General features: G+C 41.2%; 1 protein-coding gene across 1 annotated transcript; it reads right to left on the bottom strand.

Annotated features, from left to right (window-relative positions):
* Window positions 1-1,027: 1,027 nt before the first annotated feature.
* Window positions 1,028-3,681, bottom strand: LOC142950203 (uncharacterized). The gene is made up of 5 exons (XM_076092115.1): window positions 3,191-3,681; window positions 2,934-3,027; window positions 2,063-2,237; window positions 1,833-1,897; window positions 1,028-1,348 (listed from the first exon to the last, which is right to left on the bottom strand). Exons 1-5 carry the CDS (start codon window positions 3,325-3,327, stop codon window positions 1,028-1,030), a joined length of 792 nt encoding a protein of 263 aa, XP_075948230.1. The 5' UTR covers window positions 3,328-3,681.
* Window positions 3,682-17,363: the final 13,682 nt, after the last annotated feature.

Here is a 17,363-nt window from a genome sequence, read left to right as displayed (position 1 = left end):
CTGGTATCGTATCGTACACAGCAAAATCGGAAGTGTGAATTTAACTCGCATAGTGTTAATATTAACACTTTGCTGGTGTTTATATAATCCTCACGGGTTCCGAGTTAAATTAACACTTTGGATAGTGTTGATATTTTAACTCTTTAATAGTGTTAAATATTCAACACTCACAGTGTTGTTTAATGACATGTAAAAGTGTATTTTTTAACACTAAATTGTGTATCTATACTTACATAAGGTCAAATGTTTTCACCCTAAAGACAATAGTGAACTACAACAAATCATTGATACACATTTCGTTTTATTCAGAAAATCTCTTCCAAGCACCATGGGCACAACTTAACTGTCTCATCTGTCCAAAGGACATTCTCCCAGAAGCTTTGTGGCTTGTCAATATGCATTTTGGCAAATTTCATTCTCAAAACTGGAGCTTTTTGGCAAGTCACATCAGCTCTATGTTCACAGACATGAAGCATACAGAGAAAAGAACACTGTACCTACTGTGAAACATGGAGGAGGCTCTGTTGTGTTCTGGGGCTGCTTTGCTGCATCTGGCACAGGGTGTCTTGAATCTGTGCAGGGTACAATGAAATCTCAAGACCATCAAGGCATTCTGGAGCGAAATGTGCTACCCAGTGTCAGAAAGCTTGGTCTCAGTCACAGGCCATGGGTCCTCCAACAGGATAATGACCCAAAACACAGCTAAATACACCCAAGAATGAATAAGAGCAAACCATTGGACTATTCTGAAGTGGCCTTCTATGAGCCCTGATCTAAATCCTATTGAACATCTTTGGAAGGAGCTGAAACATGCAGCCTGGAGAAGGCACCCTTCAAACCTGAGACAGCTGGAGCCATTTGCTCATGATGAGTGGGCCAATATACCTGTTGACAGGTGCAGATGTCTCAATGAGTTACAGAAATCACTTGATTCCAGTGATTGCCTCAAAAGGTTGTGCAACTAAATATTAAGTTAAGGGTACCATCATTTTTTTACAGCTTGACAAATGAAACACTTTAGCATTTTTTAAACCACGTGTAAGACTTTTGCCCGGAACTCACGGACTCTTGGAGACTCATCTGTTGTTGTAATATCGATGTTGTAGACTGTTGTCTGCACGAAAGTGAAGAGCTGGACCAGGGTTTCATCATAAGACAGGTTGAACACGTAGTGGGATTTAAACGGTTCATCAAAAGCACCCAACGAGCTGGTGGCTTGGCAGGGGATGAGCTGTTTGTCCACAACGATGTAGAAGTCATCAATTCTGTTTTTGGTTCGGCCAACAGCAAGGATGTATGGTTGTTTAGCCTCTCTTCCCTGCAGGTGTTCAACGATGCTGCAGCATGACTGAAAAACAGAATAACATGAACACCTTAGAGTGGAAGCTCAGGATCTGAGCCATGCAGTGGTACTTGTTCCATGAGAGTTTAATAGATCCTCCAGTTTGACCAGTCACCTGCCCACATGTTGCTAAAATGCGAGCTTCACTGGGAGTGTGTTCCTCCCAAATTAAGTCCCAGTTCATTTTTAAAAGGAACACACTCCCAGTGAAGTGTGCGTAAGAATCTGAATTATCACTTTAAAGTAGCGTAGGAGAGGGATGAGTTAGCAAGTTTTCAACTGCTCACTGCATACCTGGGTCGGTTAGACAAAAGAAAATTTGAGTTGCTCTTGTGTGTGTCCAAAAAGTCCTCGCTGTTGAGGAATTGTTGTAAAGTTTGCAATATTGAGACATTCAGATGAGTCCTTTTTTTGCAAACTTAAATCTCTTTTTAATTGAGTTAATATAACTGAAAAACTGGCTTGTGGGATCTAAACAGATGATACATACCTTGTGAAAGTGTAACATTTTGCCCACTGCATCACTGGGACTTATTTTGATCCTCTTCCGTCCAGCTGTGGGTGGCAAGAGATGGAGAAGGAGCAGCAGAGAAGCCATGTCACTGTCCCAGTCTACCAGGAGTAAATGAGACAAAACAAGTCATTAGTATGTACTTGAAATACACAAAGTTAATAGCATCAGCCATTTATTAAATAAACCAAGGATATCATGTAGCTTACTGGTGTGATCGTTCTCTGAAAGGTTTTCAGCAGCTGTCAGAAGTCGGCACAGCTCAGTTGACTGAGTCAGGTGTTTGGCCTCTTTGATAACCTTGGGCTTGAATGCTGTATCCCACTTCTCAAGCATCTTGGAAGCTGTTTCAGCACCAAACAGCAGCAGGAAGTCTTGATTCAGCTGTTGATCATACATAGATGCAAAAACAAAGAGAAGAAAATCAAGCAAATGGTGTGTGCACGGTTAACTACTTACATCCACCCAAATTAAGGACTAGAGTTTAAATAAAAGATAATCACAACTCACTAGTCCTTTGACATCTAAAAAACGTGGAAATGTTTTTAAGACATCTGTGGTTCTCAGCGGGTCATGCACTAGGTCCTGGCGATGTTGCAAGGTCATCTTCATCTTCTGAAACACACTCGTTTCATCAGGAGAGTGAACAAGAAATGATACAGCCTCCCTACAGGCATCTCCATCAAGCTGCTGAGGCTCTGTGGCTGCTGATCTTCGGCGGTTTGGTCCCTGTGCTTGAGGCTCTGTGGCTGCCTTGACTGGCTGTTGGTATTTATTCCTGGACATGGTCTTGAGGCGCCATGCTAAATATCCTGTGCCTTTTTCCCCATCATAGAAGTGCTCCTGTTATTTAAAAAATATGAAATTACAAAGGTCACTCATTGATCTTATATAAAAAGGCAATTATGGGATTGTGAATGAATGACTTCATAACAATGCCAATCAAATCAATATATAGAATATTTTGTGTGTTTGTATATCCAGTCTTTTGATGTTTTGAAGAAAAAAAGAGTTTTTGTGCAAAACTCTAGTCTGTAAAACCGGTGTGTATTCTGGAAGTAATCCTTTTTAAAAACTTACATAGCCCTTTGGAGAAAAGGGATCCTTCAGCGAAGGAAAGAGTGTAATGATTCCCAGGGCAAACTTCTCCTTCTGGTTACGGGAAGGAATCCTCCTTTAAAAAAACATGAAATTGAAATGCCCCGTAATAACTATAGTGAACCACCTTTGTTAATTCCCTGCCATGCATTCTGAAAATGAATTACATTCCTTCTTAATATAAACCCTTTCAGTCCGAAATGGTTTAAAATTCTACAATTTATTGAAGAAACACTTACCCATGCATTTCCGTCATATGGCTAGCCAATATGTTGACAAGCTGTCTACGGGTGCGGTGCTTCAGTGAATTTTCGGACTTGTACTCTTCGAGGACATCCTCACCTCCAGGTTTCGTGAGCAAGGCATTTTCTACCATCTACTCACATAAGAGAATTTTTTTTAGTGTACAATTCAGTCTTAATTAAACAATAACCACAAATTGCTCGATTCAGACTAGGGGTAAAAAGGAATTCCCTGCATCAGAGGAAGGTTTCAAAAAATAAAAATAAATAAAACAGCAGTGCTGCAAAAGAAGATGAAAAATCAGGTAATGCAGCAACACTTTTTCATGATATGTGGGGCATGTTAAAGCCAAAATAAGCAATATAGACTTATATACACTACAAAAGAGAAGGCACTGTTCCATGTATGTGAATGATAACCTAATTGAATAAATATGTATGAAAGAAGAGTTACACAATACAAAGCTACGCAACAGCTAAACCCTGTGTTAATTTTTTACTTGACACTAAATTAAGTTTCTTAACTTTCTCAATCTGGCTTTCACCATTCTAAATGTCATTATACTCCAATTGGTGAGAAGCTTAATTCAGTTTAACAATTTTCTTGATGATATTGTGAGTATAAATTGTAACTGACATCTACTGCTCTCAAGTACCTCTTTTGCAGCCTCTGAATCCGAAACCTCTGTGGTAGACCTGTTCATGACGCCAGAGCTGGATATATTTCTGCCTGTCAAACTACCCCTTTGTCTTTGACTGGAGAGGTCATTGTCACTTGAAGAAAGTGACATGGTATCCGTGAGAGAAGATGGTGTTGAATGATCTAAAGGAGAAAAATCTTCTTTTTTTTTTAAAGGAAAAACATTATTAATAAAATATATCCAGTAAAATATATCCAATGGCTGTGCCATTCCGGGGTGGCACAGCCACTATTAGAGATTATTTGTGATATGAGATAAAATTACTGGAAGTCACCATTTTTAACATAGTAAACTGTGACCTTGGGTATCACAAGCTTGGGACAATTACAACCAAACCAAAATGTTCAAACTGTTTTGGCAATTGGGTGCAGATCTGTCTTTTGCTGTAATATTGTTTCTTTGTTTATCTACTTTGTCACTGTAGTCAGACAGTCAGGGACATAAAAGGCTTCACAGCAGAAAAACTGAGTATTGATTACAACAGATTTAATAATGAAACCTACCTTCATCTGAAATGCTGTCACGCACTGTCAGGCATAAGTCTGGATTGGACTCCATCAGTTCAAGAAGGATGTCTTCTTCCACTGCTGTGTCAGTTTCATCAAAAATGTGAAGTTCAGCTGCATCATGGAGCCCAAACTTGTTTTTGACTACAGGATGATGAGCATGACAACAGATAAAGATAAACAGGTTTTAACTGCACATAATAACTGACTGATGAACCATATTATCTATAAAACGTATCTGAAATTGCATGCTTTGACTTAACAGCAGTATTATGATGTTGCATTGTAGCCATTACCAACATTGTAGTGTACAAAACAAAACAGTAACTTTCATAAGCAAGTTGAAAACTAAAAGCACCATCAGCCGTCTACTAATGTTTATAGCTGTAATGGCAGACAAACTGTTTTCCAGTTGTGGCAACACTTGGATTTTTAGCTAAGCAATCAAGAGAATCCAGATAAGGGAATTTAAAAACGTTTTATTTTACACAAGATGTTACTCACCTTCATTGATGAATTCCAAATAGGTGAAACCAAGCTGTAATCGGATGTACTTCTTGGTACTCTGGTATTTCACCTTCAGCAGCATGACGACATCTTGCAGAAACTGCACACAGTGGAAGAAGCTAGCTGTTCAACTTTCTCCAGGCAAGGAGTTATTAAACATATCTCAAGTCAAACAAGTGGCTAAAGTTACAGGCTATAGGTAAATGTTTGAACCTATACAGTCTCTGAGAGATGCCGAGTCTACAATTACCATTTTAGTATCAATTAGGCAGGCGCTGCTCCTCTATTGTCAGTGTCGCAGTTTGGCACACACCCGCGCACGTAAGCTTTGTTGAGATGCCCTGTACTGCGATAAAGGCGGTGAACGAAACACCAGTGAAATGCAAGAGATGGTTTAACTAAGTTCTGTTCTGTATGGTGGTAAGCAGTGCCGCGAAACTAGTAACGTAAAGTCCTGAGACGGCAGTACTGCGAAACTAGTAACGTAAAGTCCTGAGACGGCAGTGCCGCGAAACTCCCGTTTCTGTCCTGTCATGGTGGATAGTCACATTTGTGATTGCAAAATAATGCGGCATACATATTCTCAAAGAAATGTACTGAAATACAAAAGGCTATTTATTATTTTGGCTTGTAATTAAATATGCTCGGCCGGTTTGGACACCAGTGTTCACCAGACATATTGACTGATTTTTAACGTTAGCTAACATTGAACATTAGCTATATTAGCTATATTGCATTGACAATAATTCACTTCCGAATAGCAAAACCATTTAACTTTGGCCATCTGAATAACATTGAAACACACTTAGCGAAGCAATACATTTGACGTTCTAACAGAGAAAATGCCCCTTAATTGACGAAGTGAACTGCTTGCTAGCTAGCATCTTAACCTAAATTTGTATTAGCTAGTTAGCTATTAGCCACCAGCTTCAATGACATATATCACGTCACACCACACTTGACGTTAACACATCATTTCATATGAAGATAAACAGCCTGGTTAAGTAAATATATTTGTTCTTACCTTCTGAAATAGTATATTCCGGACACCGAGTTTTCTTCACCGTCACCGTGAGTTCAAGAAGAAAGTGCGCGTTACAACCGGATGTGTAAGTAACTCAGTCAGGAGAGCTTTACGTTAACTCGCCGCAAGAACTCCGCCCCCAGAGCTATTTCAGCACTGCAAGTGCTAAAGGAACACCCAAATCAACACTGATCAACTCAAAATATTTGTCACTGGAAAATTAACACCAATCAACACTACCAATTTTGCTGTGTAAGTATCGGGTATCGTGATACTTATGGCAGGTATCGTATCGAAGTCATAATTTTGGTATCGTGACAACCCTAGTGGGAAGCAGTCACTGGGTTCTTGGTCGCCTCTCTGACTAAGGCCCTTCTCCCCTCATCGCTCAGTTTACTAACTCTTGAAAGAGTCCTGGTCGTTCCAAACTTCTTCTGCTCTAGAATAACAGTGCAGGGCCGTTTGGAACGGGCCGATTGCTCGGCAGCAACACTGTAAGCCGAGCTGACAAACTCACACTCAACACTGTGCATCCTTGGGTCCTGAGAAATACACCTGCCATGACAAATGCATCCACTAGCAATACTAGAGTACGTGCACAAACATCCATATATCCTCGTGCTAAAATCTTCTTTTTTAAAGCTGATATTTAAAAACCATCTTTGTCACATTTTTGCATTGCACCAAATATCATTCTTATGCAGAATGATATTGTTTTCCTTTGGATTGGGGTTACCGCCATACAGTTCTACGTTCATAAATAAGAGGGCAATTATGTTGCAAACTAAATATTTCTGTTATTCAAATTCAGTAAAACTCAATTACACTTATGCTGTAGTCTAGCTTGTTGATCGCGTGATAGTATTATTTTTTCCTTTTGGGGCTATTAAAAAGGTCTTTAAATTCCTTAAATTTGTACTATAAAAATGTGCAGATACCCTGTAACTGCTTGATAGAAGGAGCTGTTTGTCTGCTTCATATAGTGAAACACTTAGCCTGCAGTGATAGTTTGTGTGTGTGTGTGGTTTTTCTGCTCTGATTAAAGAGAAGAAAGGCAGGAGTTCCATAAATAAAGGTCTTATTCTCCCCACCACCACAGGCATGCACACACACACACACTATGAGGGTAGAAATGGTCATGGAGGACAAAACGCACGTACATGCGCGCTTGATTATTTAATGAAAGTGTGTGTGTGTGGGGAGCTCAGCCATGCAGTGTGACTCCTAACACAAAGGCTTGCATGCGTTTGTACGTCCTGCGACTGCACGTGCACACCCACGTGCGTGAGCATATGTGACTCTTAACTAGGCTGACCCGAAGCGCCGGCCGTTGCCATGGTAATCAATGTCCAACTTAGTATTCCAATGGAAGCTTTCTTTATTTCAAATGCTTCTACTGTGTGTGCATCACTCAAACATCACAGATGACATCAGGGATAGTAATCCTGCTCTATTCATTATGCATCAACATTGAAGGGGAATGCTTTTGGTCATTTCCTGAGTTTGAAGAGTGATGCGTTGCATTGAATGAGTTGCTGTGCTTTTAATAGATATAACGGTGTGCAGCAGGCCAGAGAGCCAACCCTTTTTAGACCGCAGTGAAAATGTTGTTTTTGAAATCTTCAACTCCAACAAATATGGAATGAAGCAGAATATTTTGTTATATGAATTGTGGAAATGATTACATCTATCTTTTTCCAATAAATGTTGACTTTTGGACTATACAAAGCTCTGGAGTTATAAATACTTAGAGGTCTGTGGCAAAGAGGCTCTGAGGCTTTTCACATGGGATGTGTTGACGGCAAGAACAATATAGAATATCCTTACTCCCCTCTCCTACTTCTTCTGCTGCTCTTCTGCCCTGTACAGCTCTCCTCAGCAATAAGAGCCTGTCTGTGTTTGGCTCAGGGGCACTCAAACAGCTAGGCCTATGCGTGCTGCAGTGAACAGTGGAGCTGCTATTAGTCAGAAGATCTAGTTTCAACAACTATGTGGTTACTGCACAGCTTTCTCTGTGTCTCTACACACACACACACACAAACACACACACACACACACACCTGATCGTGTACAGACAGATGAAGTGAATTTTTAAGGTAATTGAGCTGAACCTTTCATCGGTAGTATATTACTATTACCTCTCACGTGTGTGTGTGTGTGTGTGTGTGTGTGTTGGGGTGCCAGCTGTGTGTGCCTGCAGGCGTGGAGTTTCCTGGCCCTTTAACTCATGCCATCTTTCTCTCTCCTCTCTAGTTTGTCTGACTCCCATTTTTGTAACCTTTTAATTAATTTCATTTGAAATAGAAGTTGTGTGCTGACAGGACAGGATTTTTTAATGTTACCAAAGCAAAAACATAACAGCTGCATCAACAACCCAACTGTAAATTGACTTCTGCTCTGGCTCTATCAAAGCAGCTCAAAAAGCAGCGCTGGAAGAGATGTTGTAGGGTGAGCGAGACGGGACAAAGGCCCAGTAGACCTGCTGTGATGTGAGCAAAGGGTTAATACAGACTCAGCAGTGTACAGTCTACATTTATTGACATGTGCTTGTAGGTCAAGATTGACTTCTTCTCTTGTTGGTTGATAGCAGCATCATTTTTTGCCACGTTTGATCTTTTGCTGTTTCTAGTAGCTGTATCTGACTCTCTTCATGCTGGGGGGGGGGGGGGGGTAAAAAGGGAGGGATCTCCATTCTTGTTCAAACTGTAGGTGGCTGACAATTGGACCAGTCGAACTCTACTCTAGCAGGTTGTGTTTTTGACGGTGACGTTGGAACCTTTATGTCCTGTTTAATGCTGTAACCTTGTTAGTCCACTAGAGGACAGCAGTTCACAGTCAAATGTGAACCTCTGTCTGGTTCAGCACATAAAAGTAACTTATAAATACCCACAAAAGAAGAATTGATGCAACGTCAAGGAAAGAAATCCAAATGTTGTGTCTGTCTGCTGTTTCTCTGTTTCTCTGCTCACACTGCTGGAGAGTGACATGTCAGAGGAAACCTACTTCTTTGTCACTGTAACTACACATTTTGTGTTTACAAACTCTTCTAATACAGTTTAGCTCGCCACTCTGCCAAACCAATAGAAATATTTAGTAAGTAAGTAATGTCAGCTAATACTTTCTTTTATAATAAACACATTAAATGCATTTCCTTACTTATGTTTGCAATGTTAATTAAAGCTGCGAGCAGCGATGAACGGGCCCTCGCAATCTGCAGCGCGTCGGGGGTGCCGGCGGGACTCCAGCCTGCGCGTCCGAGAAGGTCCGCGACCGTCGGACGGCGCGTCCGCGAGCGAGACGTTTTTTAATCCCGCGTGGACCGCCTGATGCTGTAAATGATGCTTTGCAAATAGTCCGATGCTTCCTGTATCCGCTGCCTAGCGCTACAGAACGCGTGCAAACATGCATCATGTAGCTCTGTGTCAAATGTAAACCACATTGTGTAAAAGTCATGTAAATCGGATGGTGTTTGTCACTAAATGCAGATTTCCTTTCGCCAGCAGGTGGCGCTGTGAGTATTAGTGAAAATTAGCACGTAGACATCCTCAGGCCATGAGTTTTATCAAGCATGTGAAGTTTGAGACTGTTTGGAACAAGTCCAGCTGAGTTACATCAGCTTTTTTCATGGGGAATCACGTAAAGTAGGCGCCCGCTACGGCTAAACGATTCCGTCAAACGTAAAGCTTTTGATAACTTTTAATCACAATGGTCTTGAGATTGGACTGACCAAATTTGAATAGGATCAGACAGATTCCCTAGGAGGAGTTCGTTAAAGTATAGCGAATAGAAATGGGCCAAATTCTATGGAAAAATGACACACAAATGAAATTTGCCGACTTCTGGTAGGGTTTCGAGCATAGTCCCAAGAGACTTATATTTAAGTCTCCATAGGATACATGTACCCTCCAAGTGTCATACATGTAGCTGAAACGTAGCGCTGGGGCTGCTCTTTTGAAATATTGTAGGGGGCGCTATAGAGGCAATTTAAAATGGCCAATAAAAAAAAATCATATAAACTATTTCTTCCAATGACCTATGACACATGTACAAAGTTCCATGAGTTTTTGAGCATCCCAACCCACTAAACTATCAGCTTCCTTTTTCATGGCGAACGATGCGTTGCCACGGCAACAGCGTTCAACGAAAACGCACAATATTCTCGGCGATTTATCAGCAATGTCTTAAGGCTATCCTTACCAAATTTGAGAGTCATCAGGTCACCTGGCTAGGAGGTATAAATAAAAGATAAAATATGACATTTCCTTTAGCCAGTAGGCGGTGCTATGAGTTATTTAATTTTGTTTAATTGAAGTATGTTCAGGCTTGAAGTAGCATCATGCATAAGAAGTTTTGTGCGGATTGGATAATGTACCTTGGAGTTATAACAACTTCTTTTTTCATAAACAATGAGGCAAAATGGCCGCCACGTCAAGGTTGTTCGATGAAAACTCTCGATTTTGATAACTTTTAATCACAAAGGTCTTAAGAGCATCCTGACCAAAGGAGAAGTTGATCGCTTAAATTCTCTTGGAGGAGTTCGTTAAAATACGAAGGCTGAAAAATACAAAAAGTGACAAAAAGCACAACTTCGCGGGTTTGCTGTAGCGCCCCCTAGTGGTTCAATGCAAAACAATTCTCAGGGTATGTTACAGCATGCGATGTGCACATATGCTGCAAATATTGTAATTCTAGGACAAACGGTTGAGAAGTTATGTGTATTGATATTAAGCCACGCCCCTAAGAAGTTTATTGGTCCATAACTTGTAAACGCTAAGAGCTATCAAAAAGCTTTTGATGAATCATGATGATCTAGATCCAATACGTATCCACATCAAATTTGGTAGCAATCGGAACTAGCATGTAAGAGCAGCTTGCACAAATGGGTTTTTCACTAAATTCAATATGGCGGAAAATCTAAGTAGGCGGAGCTTAGGGTTCTGAGAGGCTTTTTTTTAGATCTAGCGGATTTGGACATGTGTGTAGAATTTCAAGTAAATCGGACATACTGGCCGAGGGGCGTCGCCGGTCCGATTTGCAGGGGGCGCTAGAGAGCCATTTTTTTACACACAAATATGCAAATTAGGGCAGCAGAGTTTCTACACCAGACCTGACAGGGGTCCAAAATTGGTGAGTTTTCATGCATAGCAAGTACCCCTACAAGCTCCATCCCCACAAAAATAAAAGGCAGAATAATAAACCTTACAATATCAATAGGGCCTTCGCAGGCCCGACGTTGTCGGTTGCTCGGGCCCTAATTAGTTTCAAACCTGCATTGATGGCTTGTCTTCATGCCACATGAAAAGGTTGGGTTGCTGCCACCAGCTGTCCACCAGTGGAATAGCACCATGCACTAACTTTGATCATAGCCCATCACAGTTAGCACAGAGTGTGTCTGTCCCCTTCATGCTCACACATCTGTGTCTGCATCACCACACTACTGTACAAAACTCCACAGGCTTCATTTCAGTGACTGCTGTAGTGCTGTGGTTTCTCATTTCATTTGGCTCCAGAAAACGACACAACAGACTGAAACCATTGAGATCATTTACACGTTCATTTCTTATAGGGCTATAGATGCACAACAAGGACGAGGGGCTCAAATGAGCCCAGCTGTACTTAACACAGCTCCACCCAAGGGGGGCATTAAACAATACTACCAGGTTAGGTTAAATCTACACTAACACATCTGTTTGACTGGCCTGATAGCCAAACTTACTGGTCCAGAATGGGAAATGTAGGCCTATTTAGAAAGAAATCAGATCAACAAAAAACAGGAAAACATTTGTTATCCTTTTACTTTATTGTCATTGTGGTATCTTGCATGCGACAGTTCTGTTGAAGTGATGAGGAAGGATGCTCCGTGGACACTGTTCTTGCTGGTATAATAAAGTTTATTACAAACAAGCAACACATGCCATTACGGACGTCTAGATCGTCCGGAGGTCTCAAGTCGAATCCGAAAGTCCCTGCTTCTAGGGCGCTCGCTTCATCTTTATATAGGGTACATGTTATGTTTACATCTGGGCGGAACGTAAGAGAATGTATGTGGCCTCCTCATTCTACACATCCCCCCTTCTGCCCCTGGTCTCCTGCACATCTGGTTTTCATCTAAGACAACTACACTTGGGGTCTTCGCTGTATCGTGTAAGACCTGAAAATATACCACATATTCCCCCCTTCGAGACTTACACAAAGTCTCGAAAAAATAACAGAAGAGACATACAAGTGTATGATCATGACAAAATTAACAACCCGTCCTTTTTAACATTAAAGCAACGGTACGGAGTATATAAAAGTGAGAGTGAAAAACCTGTTAGGCAGCTAATTTTTCTTGAAATATCCATTAAACAATGTAAACAGGAAAATTCTCTCACGGTCCCTCTGCCAAGGCAACCATAAGTAATACTCCAAAACACTGAAATGAGGAATTTAGCAATTTGTGTAAGGAAATGACTTAAGCAAATACATATGGAACACTCAGCAAATCAAAACAAAACAATGTCCAAAGTCAGGCTGGTCGACCCATCGCACCTTTCTATGGACCTTTTCCTGCCTACCCCACTGTCCCTAAACATCGAGAAAAAGAAAACATCCGAGGTCCCATTATATTTAGAAACCATCATTTCCCAAGCATTTAACATACAAAGACGAAAATTCATTTTTAATAATACTAATGTAACATTTAAGAGAAGACATAAGACTGTATAACGCTGCAGTTTCTCAGCAGCCGTGACTCAGGTGTAGTATCGATGATGTCTTGAATCTGGATGTTGTATCGCCAGTCCACGTTCAGAGTCCTTCAGATTTTCATGTTTTCATGTTTGAAGTGTCTGAATCCATTCAGCCCATCGGAGTCCCTGACAATCCACCACCCTCCCAGTGGTCTTCCCCCAATATGTTCTAGAATGAAAGAAAAGAAGGCCAGTATCTTTTGCATACAGAACAGATACACATTAAAACATCAAACATCGAATAATAACACTTCTATAAGTAAAATGTGAGATTATAACTCATAATGTCCATTAATCATATTGTTCATTTGTTTCCATACCCCCCCTTCGAGACTAAACAAAGTCTCGAAAGAGCAAAACAAAATCAACACTACAAACTACGCAAGCAATAACAGAGGTAAATAATAGGATTATAATCATGAGATATTCAAAATGGATATTCCTCCACCACTTCGATCTTTATTGCGTCATCCTCATCCATGTCTGTGTCAGCTTCGTGTAATAATGGCATCAGAGTTTGATCGCCGGGTAGCACAACTCCAACCCATCTAATTATCATTGCCTTTGCAAAGGTCAACAACAGCGTACAAAAACAAAACATCACACACAACGACAGAACGAGCGCTACCACAATCTGAACTAACACTGCTCCTAGTGGCCCCAATTTATCCTGCAACCAGGCATTCTTCTGACGGACCAAACGCATCTCTTATGAGCTTCAATGCCTCTATGACACTAGTCATATTATCAGAACTATCAGGAATCAACGTATAGCAAGCCTCCCCTGTTAAGTTCAAAGTCATACAAAGGCCCCCTTGTTTGGCCAAAATATAGTCAAGAGCCATGTCATGTTTTAGCAACGTCAGTCTGTGGCTTCTCTGAGTGTTTGACAAAAATTCGAAACCTCTTATGGTTTCGTTCGCAAAGCCCTGCAAGGTGTAGGTAATGTTGTCGATGTGATCTGCCAAGAATGTCACCCCATACCATGGAAATAATCCTATACCCCACTTTTCTCCTATACTTATTCTCCAATGGTAAGATTCCAAATTGTGAAACTGTGCCAACGCACGTTTCATCCTACTATGTGAAGCGACATCAGATTGGCCCCCGTCTGGCCCTACTCCCTTCTGGATAGTAAGAACCTTATATGGAAGTTTCAACAGTGCCATATAACAGCATCCTGTCCACCCATATGGTAGAAATATATATGCCTTATCACCACAGACCCACCAAATATCCTTAAAATTCCCTATAGTCACATTCCCCGGCAATATCTGGTTATATACCCTTAAAATTGTCTTCTTTTTGTTTTTTGGTATCTGAAAAGATGCTTCATACGAATCATTCCTATTCCCATGTTCCATTGTACCCAAGTCCATCATATATTTATCACAATCTGATAACCCCATAAACGTTCCCGGCCCATTATAAGTTGTATTTGAACAAAAACAGCTGTTAGCTCCCACTGATGTCACCTCCATTATATCAGGGACCGCTGTTCTGATATCTTCATGCTGATCAAGTAAATTTACATATGACAATCCCGTCAACCAAGAACAAGTAAATCTAGGTCTAAACAGATGCACTGACCAAGACATCAGTGCATCTCCTGCTGACTGCTGGTGATACAACAGCCATGATAATGCATAACTTTGACACATAGTGGTAAGTGGTTCTGGTATCGTCTCTAAAATTGAAGGCCATGAATTCGGCGAGAGGACTTTCACCAGACATGGACCATCCGTTTTCACAACCGATCTTACAGAGTGGGTTATTTGCTGGAACCATAAGTTCCTACCTGCCCAAGGGTCTGCAATTTGTAACACCGAAGGATCAAACCCAAATGCCTTCCATTTAGTGTCTCTCTTTTGTACTGTATGGTATTGATCCATCATGTACTCTGGTGCCTGATCAGAGTCACCAAAGTTATTATCTACGTTTGAAATAGTCCTCTGAGCTGTCATGGATGACTCTACATGCTTCTCTTCCATCCTTTGTTCTCTAACTTCAACCATGTCATTACTGTTGTTCACGCTAGGCTCTATTTTTGATATTAGCTTCTGGGTTGCATTAATCACATCCTTGAGCGTCCTAGATGTCATATTAGATGTCCGCGTTATGTTTACAAATGTCGTAGGTGCCACAGATGTCGTCACTGTTGTAGCATTCATCCCCTTTGTAGTCATAGCTAGAGTAGTAGTCTGAGTAGTTGTATGAATATTCTTAGTTGTTCCTGGAACTAACGTAACAAGTTTCCTCTGTGTACTAATCACCCTTGGAGTGGTTACTGTAGTAACTTGTTTCTGAACCCCTTTAGTACTTGTAGAAATTTCCTCTTGACCTGTTGCACTCGCGAGCAAAATGGCCGTGTTGTCCACAAGTATAACATTCGTTTGATTGCTGTTGAAAGCTTGGATTAAACCTTCCTCCTCTTCCGAAGTTTCTTTGATCTCTTCCTCTCCAGGGTTGCGCTTGATCAAAAGCTGGCTGTGGGTAAGAGACAAATGGACTCACCGGCGGTGGCTGGAACGATTGGAGCTGACCCTGGTTCGGCTGAGGCTGTGGTACTAGTTGATCTAGTGGAGCCTGATTCTGCATAACCAGAGCTTGCTTCTTCTCCATCTTCCTGTTGTCCGTCAGTTGTATTTGATTAAGTTTCCTGATGGTCTCTTGGTCCTGGTCTTTCTGATCATGTTCCTTTTTCCTATACAGCTCCACTTGGTGGGCTATATGATCCGTATAGACACCCTTTGTCATGCTTCCAAGACCAACCACCTCTGCCAACTTGCTTCTCACTGGCAGGGGCAACCCCTTCTGTATTCTGGCTCGCAAAATTGACCGCTCCATTTGATTCAAATCCGGGTCATTTCCTGTGACATTTCTCCACACTTGATGAACTCTCGACACATAGGCCCTCGGGTTTTCTTCTTGTCCCAGTGGTTCAATAAAAATATTGTCAGGATGTGCATTTGTCGGAAATGTGTCTTTCAGCGCCCTGCACACTTGACCTCTATTTGCAGCAAACAGCTCTGAATCATTCACAGCAGTTCCCACATATCGATTAAGTCCAGCTTTCTGTAGAATCTCTCCCATAGCGTGAATTCCAACGAGGTTGGCCAAGAGTCTCTTGATATCTCCCATGGCTGGTTGCTCTCCCACCAGGATCTCTTCCAACTTCGAAATCCAAGGATGTGCTCCATCTTGAAGAGTAGGTAACTTTTCAAGTATGTTTGACATATCTGTACTCTGCCAAGGCTTATACTCCAAATTCCGTCCTCGGATGACCACGGGAGTCATCCTGCTGGGATTCAACTGTTTTGTAGAGCGCACTCTATCTGTCGTGGCAGATTGGTTGAAGTTTGCATTCTCTAACTCTTCCTTCCGAAACCGCAATTCCTCCAGCTGGTACTCTAGTTCTCTTAGTTCTACTGGACTATCAGTTTTTTATCGTTCACGGATGCATCGGTCTATGCTTATTTCGACCTTTCTTAAAGTCTTCCGGGCTTCCTCTTCACTGCTCTCTTCATCCCCACTGTCATCAGAGCTAACATTTCCTTTCTTTTCCGCTCTGGCCAGCATCCGCCTGACTTCAGGGTCATATCCTCCCCTGCTCCCGTCCTGGTCGCTTTGGTCACTCTCGTATCCATGGCTCCGCTGTTGCTTCCCTTCTTCAAACTTTGTTTTCTTCTTACTTTTGGATCTTGGATGCATCGTTATAGTTGTCTCCGCTCGTCCTGTTTCTATTATTATGTCCTCCTCGTTTCTGATACGGTAGTCACCCTCCTGACTGATCACTGGGATCTGAGGATAGATTTTCTTGGACTTCGTCCCTACCTCATAAGGTGGCGGTCCCTTCACTGGGTTCATATGTGAGAACAATGAATTGGTGGCTTTCATCAGTTTTTCTGTTTGTTCTGTATTTTGTTTTATTTCTTCTGCATCTTTATCCCTCTTATCGTTTGCAGCTTTGATCAGTTTCTGTCCCTCATTTTCAAACAACTGGAGAATGCCAAGCTCCACTTGCCTCTTCTCCTTGCGTTTTCTCCCCTTTTTTCCCTTCTTTTGCTCTGCCTTGTATGTTGATACAAGTACCAGCATTATTTTAATTACATCTGGGTTAAGAGTCCCCTCCACTGGCCATGGTTGGTCAATTTCAGGCCAGCGTTTATGCCATTTTTCCGATATTTTTGCAATGTTTGCAATGCCTCTAATTAGAGGATTATTCTTCTGTACCACTTCAACAGGAGTGATTACTTTTGGATTTTTAGTGTTCTTTTTTCCCATTATAATGACTTCCTCTTATTTTCCGTTATTGTACTTTAAGAATTAATTGCTACAATTAAAACTACTCAAGGCTATTTAGATTACTTCCCCCCTTCAATTAACCAATTAACAATTATCCAATTATCCAATTATCCAATTATCCAATTAGCCAATTAGCCAATTAACCAATTATCAAATTAATCAATCAACAAATCAATCAATCAATCAATCAATTAACCAACCAACTAACCAATTAACAAATTATTCAGCTCAAATCATCAGACAGTCACCATATTGATGTACACCACAGCACAGATCAGAACAAACCACGCACACTAACAAAAATGGACATCTGCAATTGTCAGCAGAGGTTAGACCAAACAATCATATGCCATTAATTAATTAAATGCATTAACTGGTCAATCAGTTGCCAAGTTT

This window comes from Anarhichas minor, unplaced genomic scaffold (genome assembly GCF_050575085.1).
Source record: "Anarhichas minor isolate MPS153535 unplaced genomic scaffold, ASM5057508v1 ptg000015l, whole genome shotgun sequence".
NCBI lineage: Eukaryota > Metazoa > Chordata > Actinopteri > Perciformes > Anarhichadidae > Anarhichas > Anarhichas minor.
This window is presented reverse-complemented; position numbering and strand designations above follow the sequence as displayed.

Bases quoted from the DNA above. Each gene is read 5' to 3' on its own strand.
- LOC142950203 (XM_076092115.1), bottom strand. From the start codon at position 3,327: ATGGTAGAAAATGCCTTGCTCACGAAACCTGGAGGTGAGGATGTCCTC. The intron at 3,028-3,190 runs GTAAGTGTTTCT...GTTTTTTTAAAG, and splicing joins CATATGACGGAAATGCATGG to GAGGATTCCTTCCCGTAACC. The intron at 1,898-2,062 runs GTAAGCTACATG...TGCCACCCACAG, and splicing joins TTCAGAGAACGATCACACCA to CTGGACGGAAGAGGATCAAA.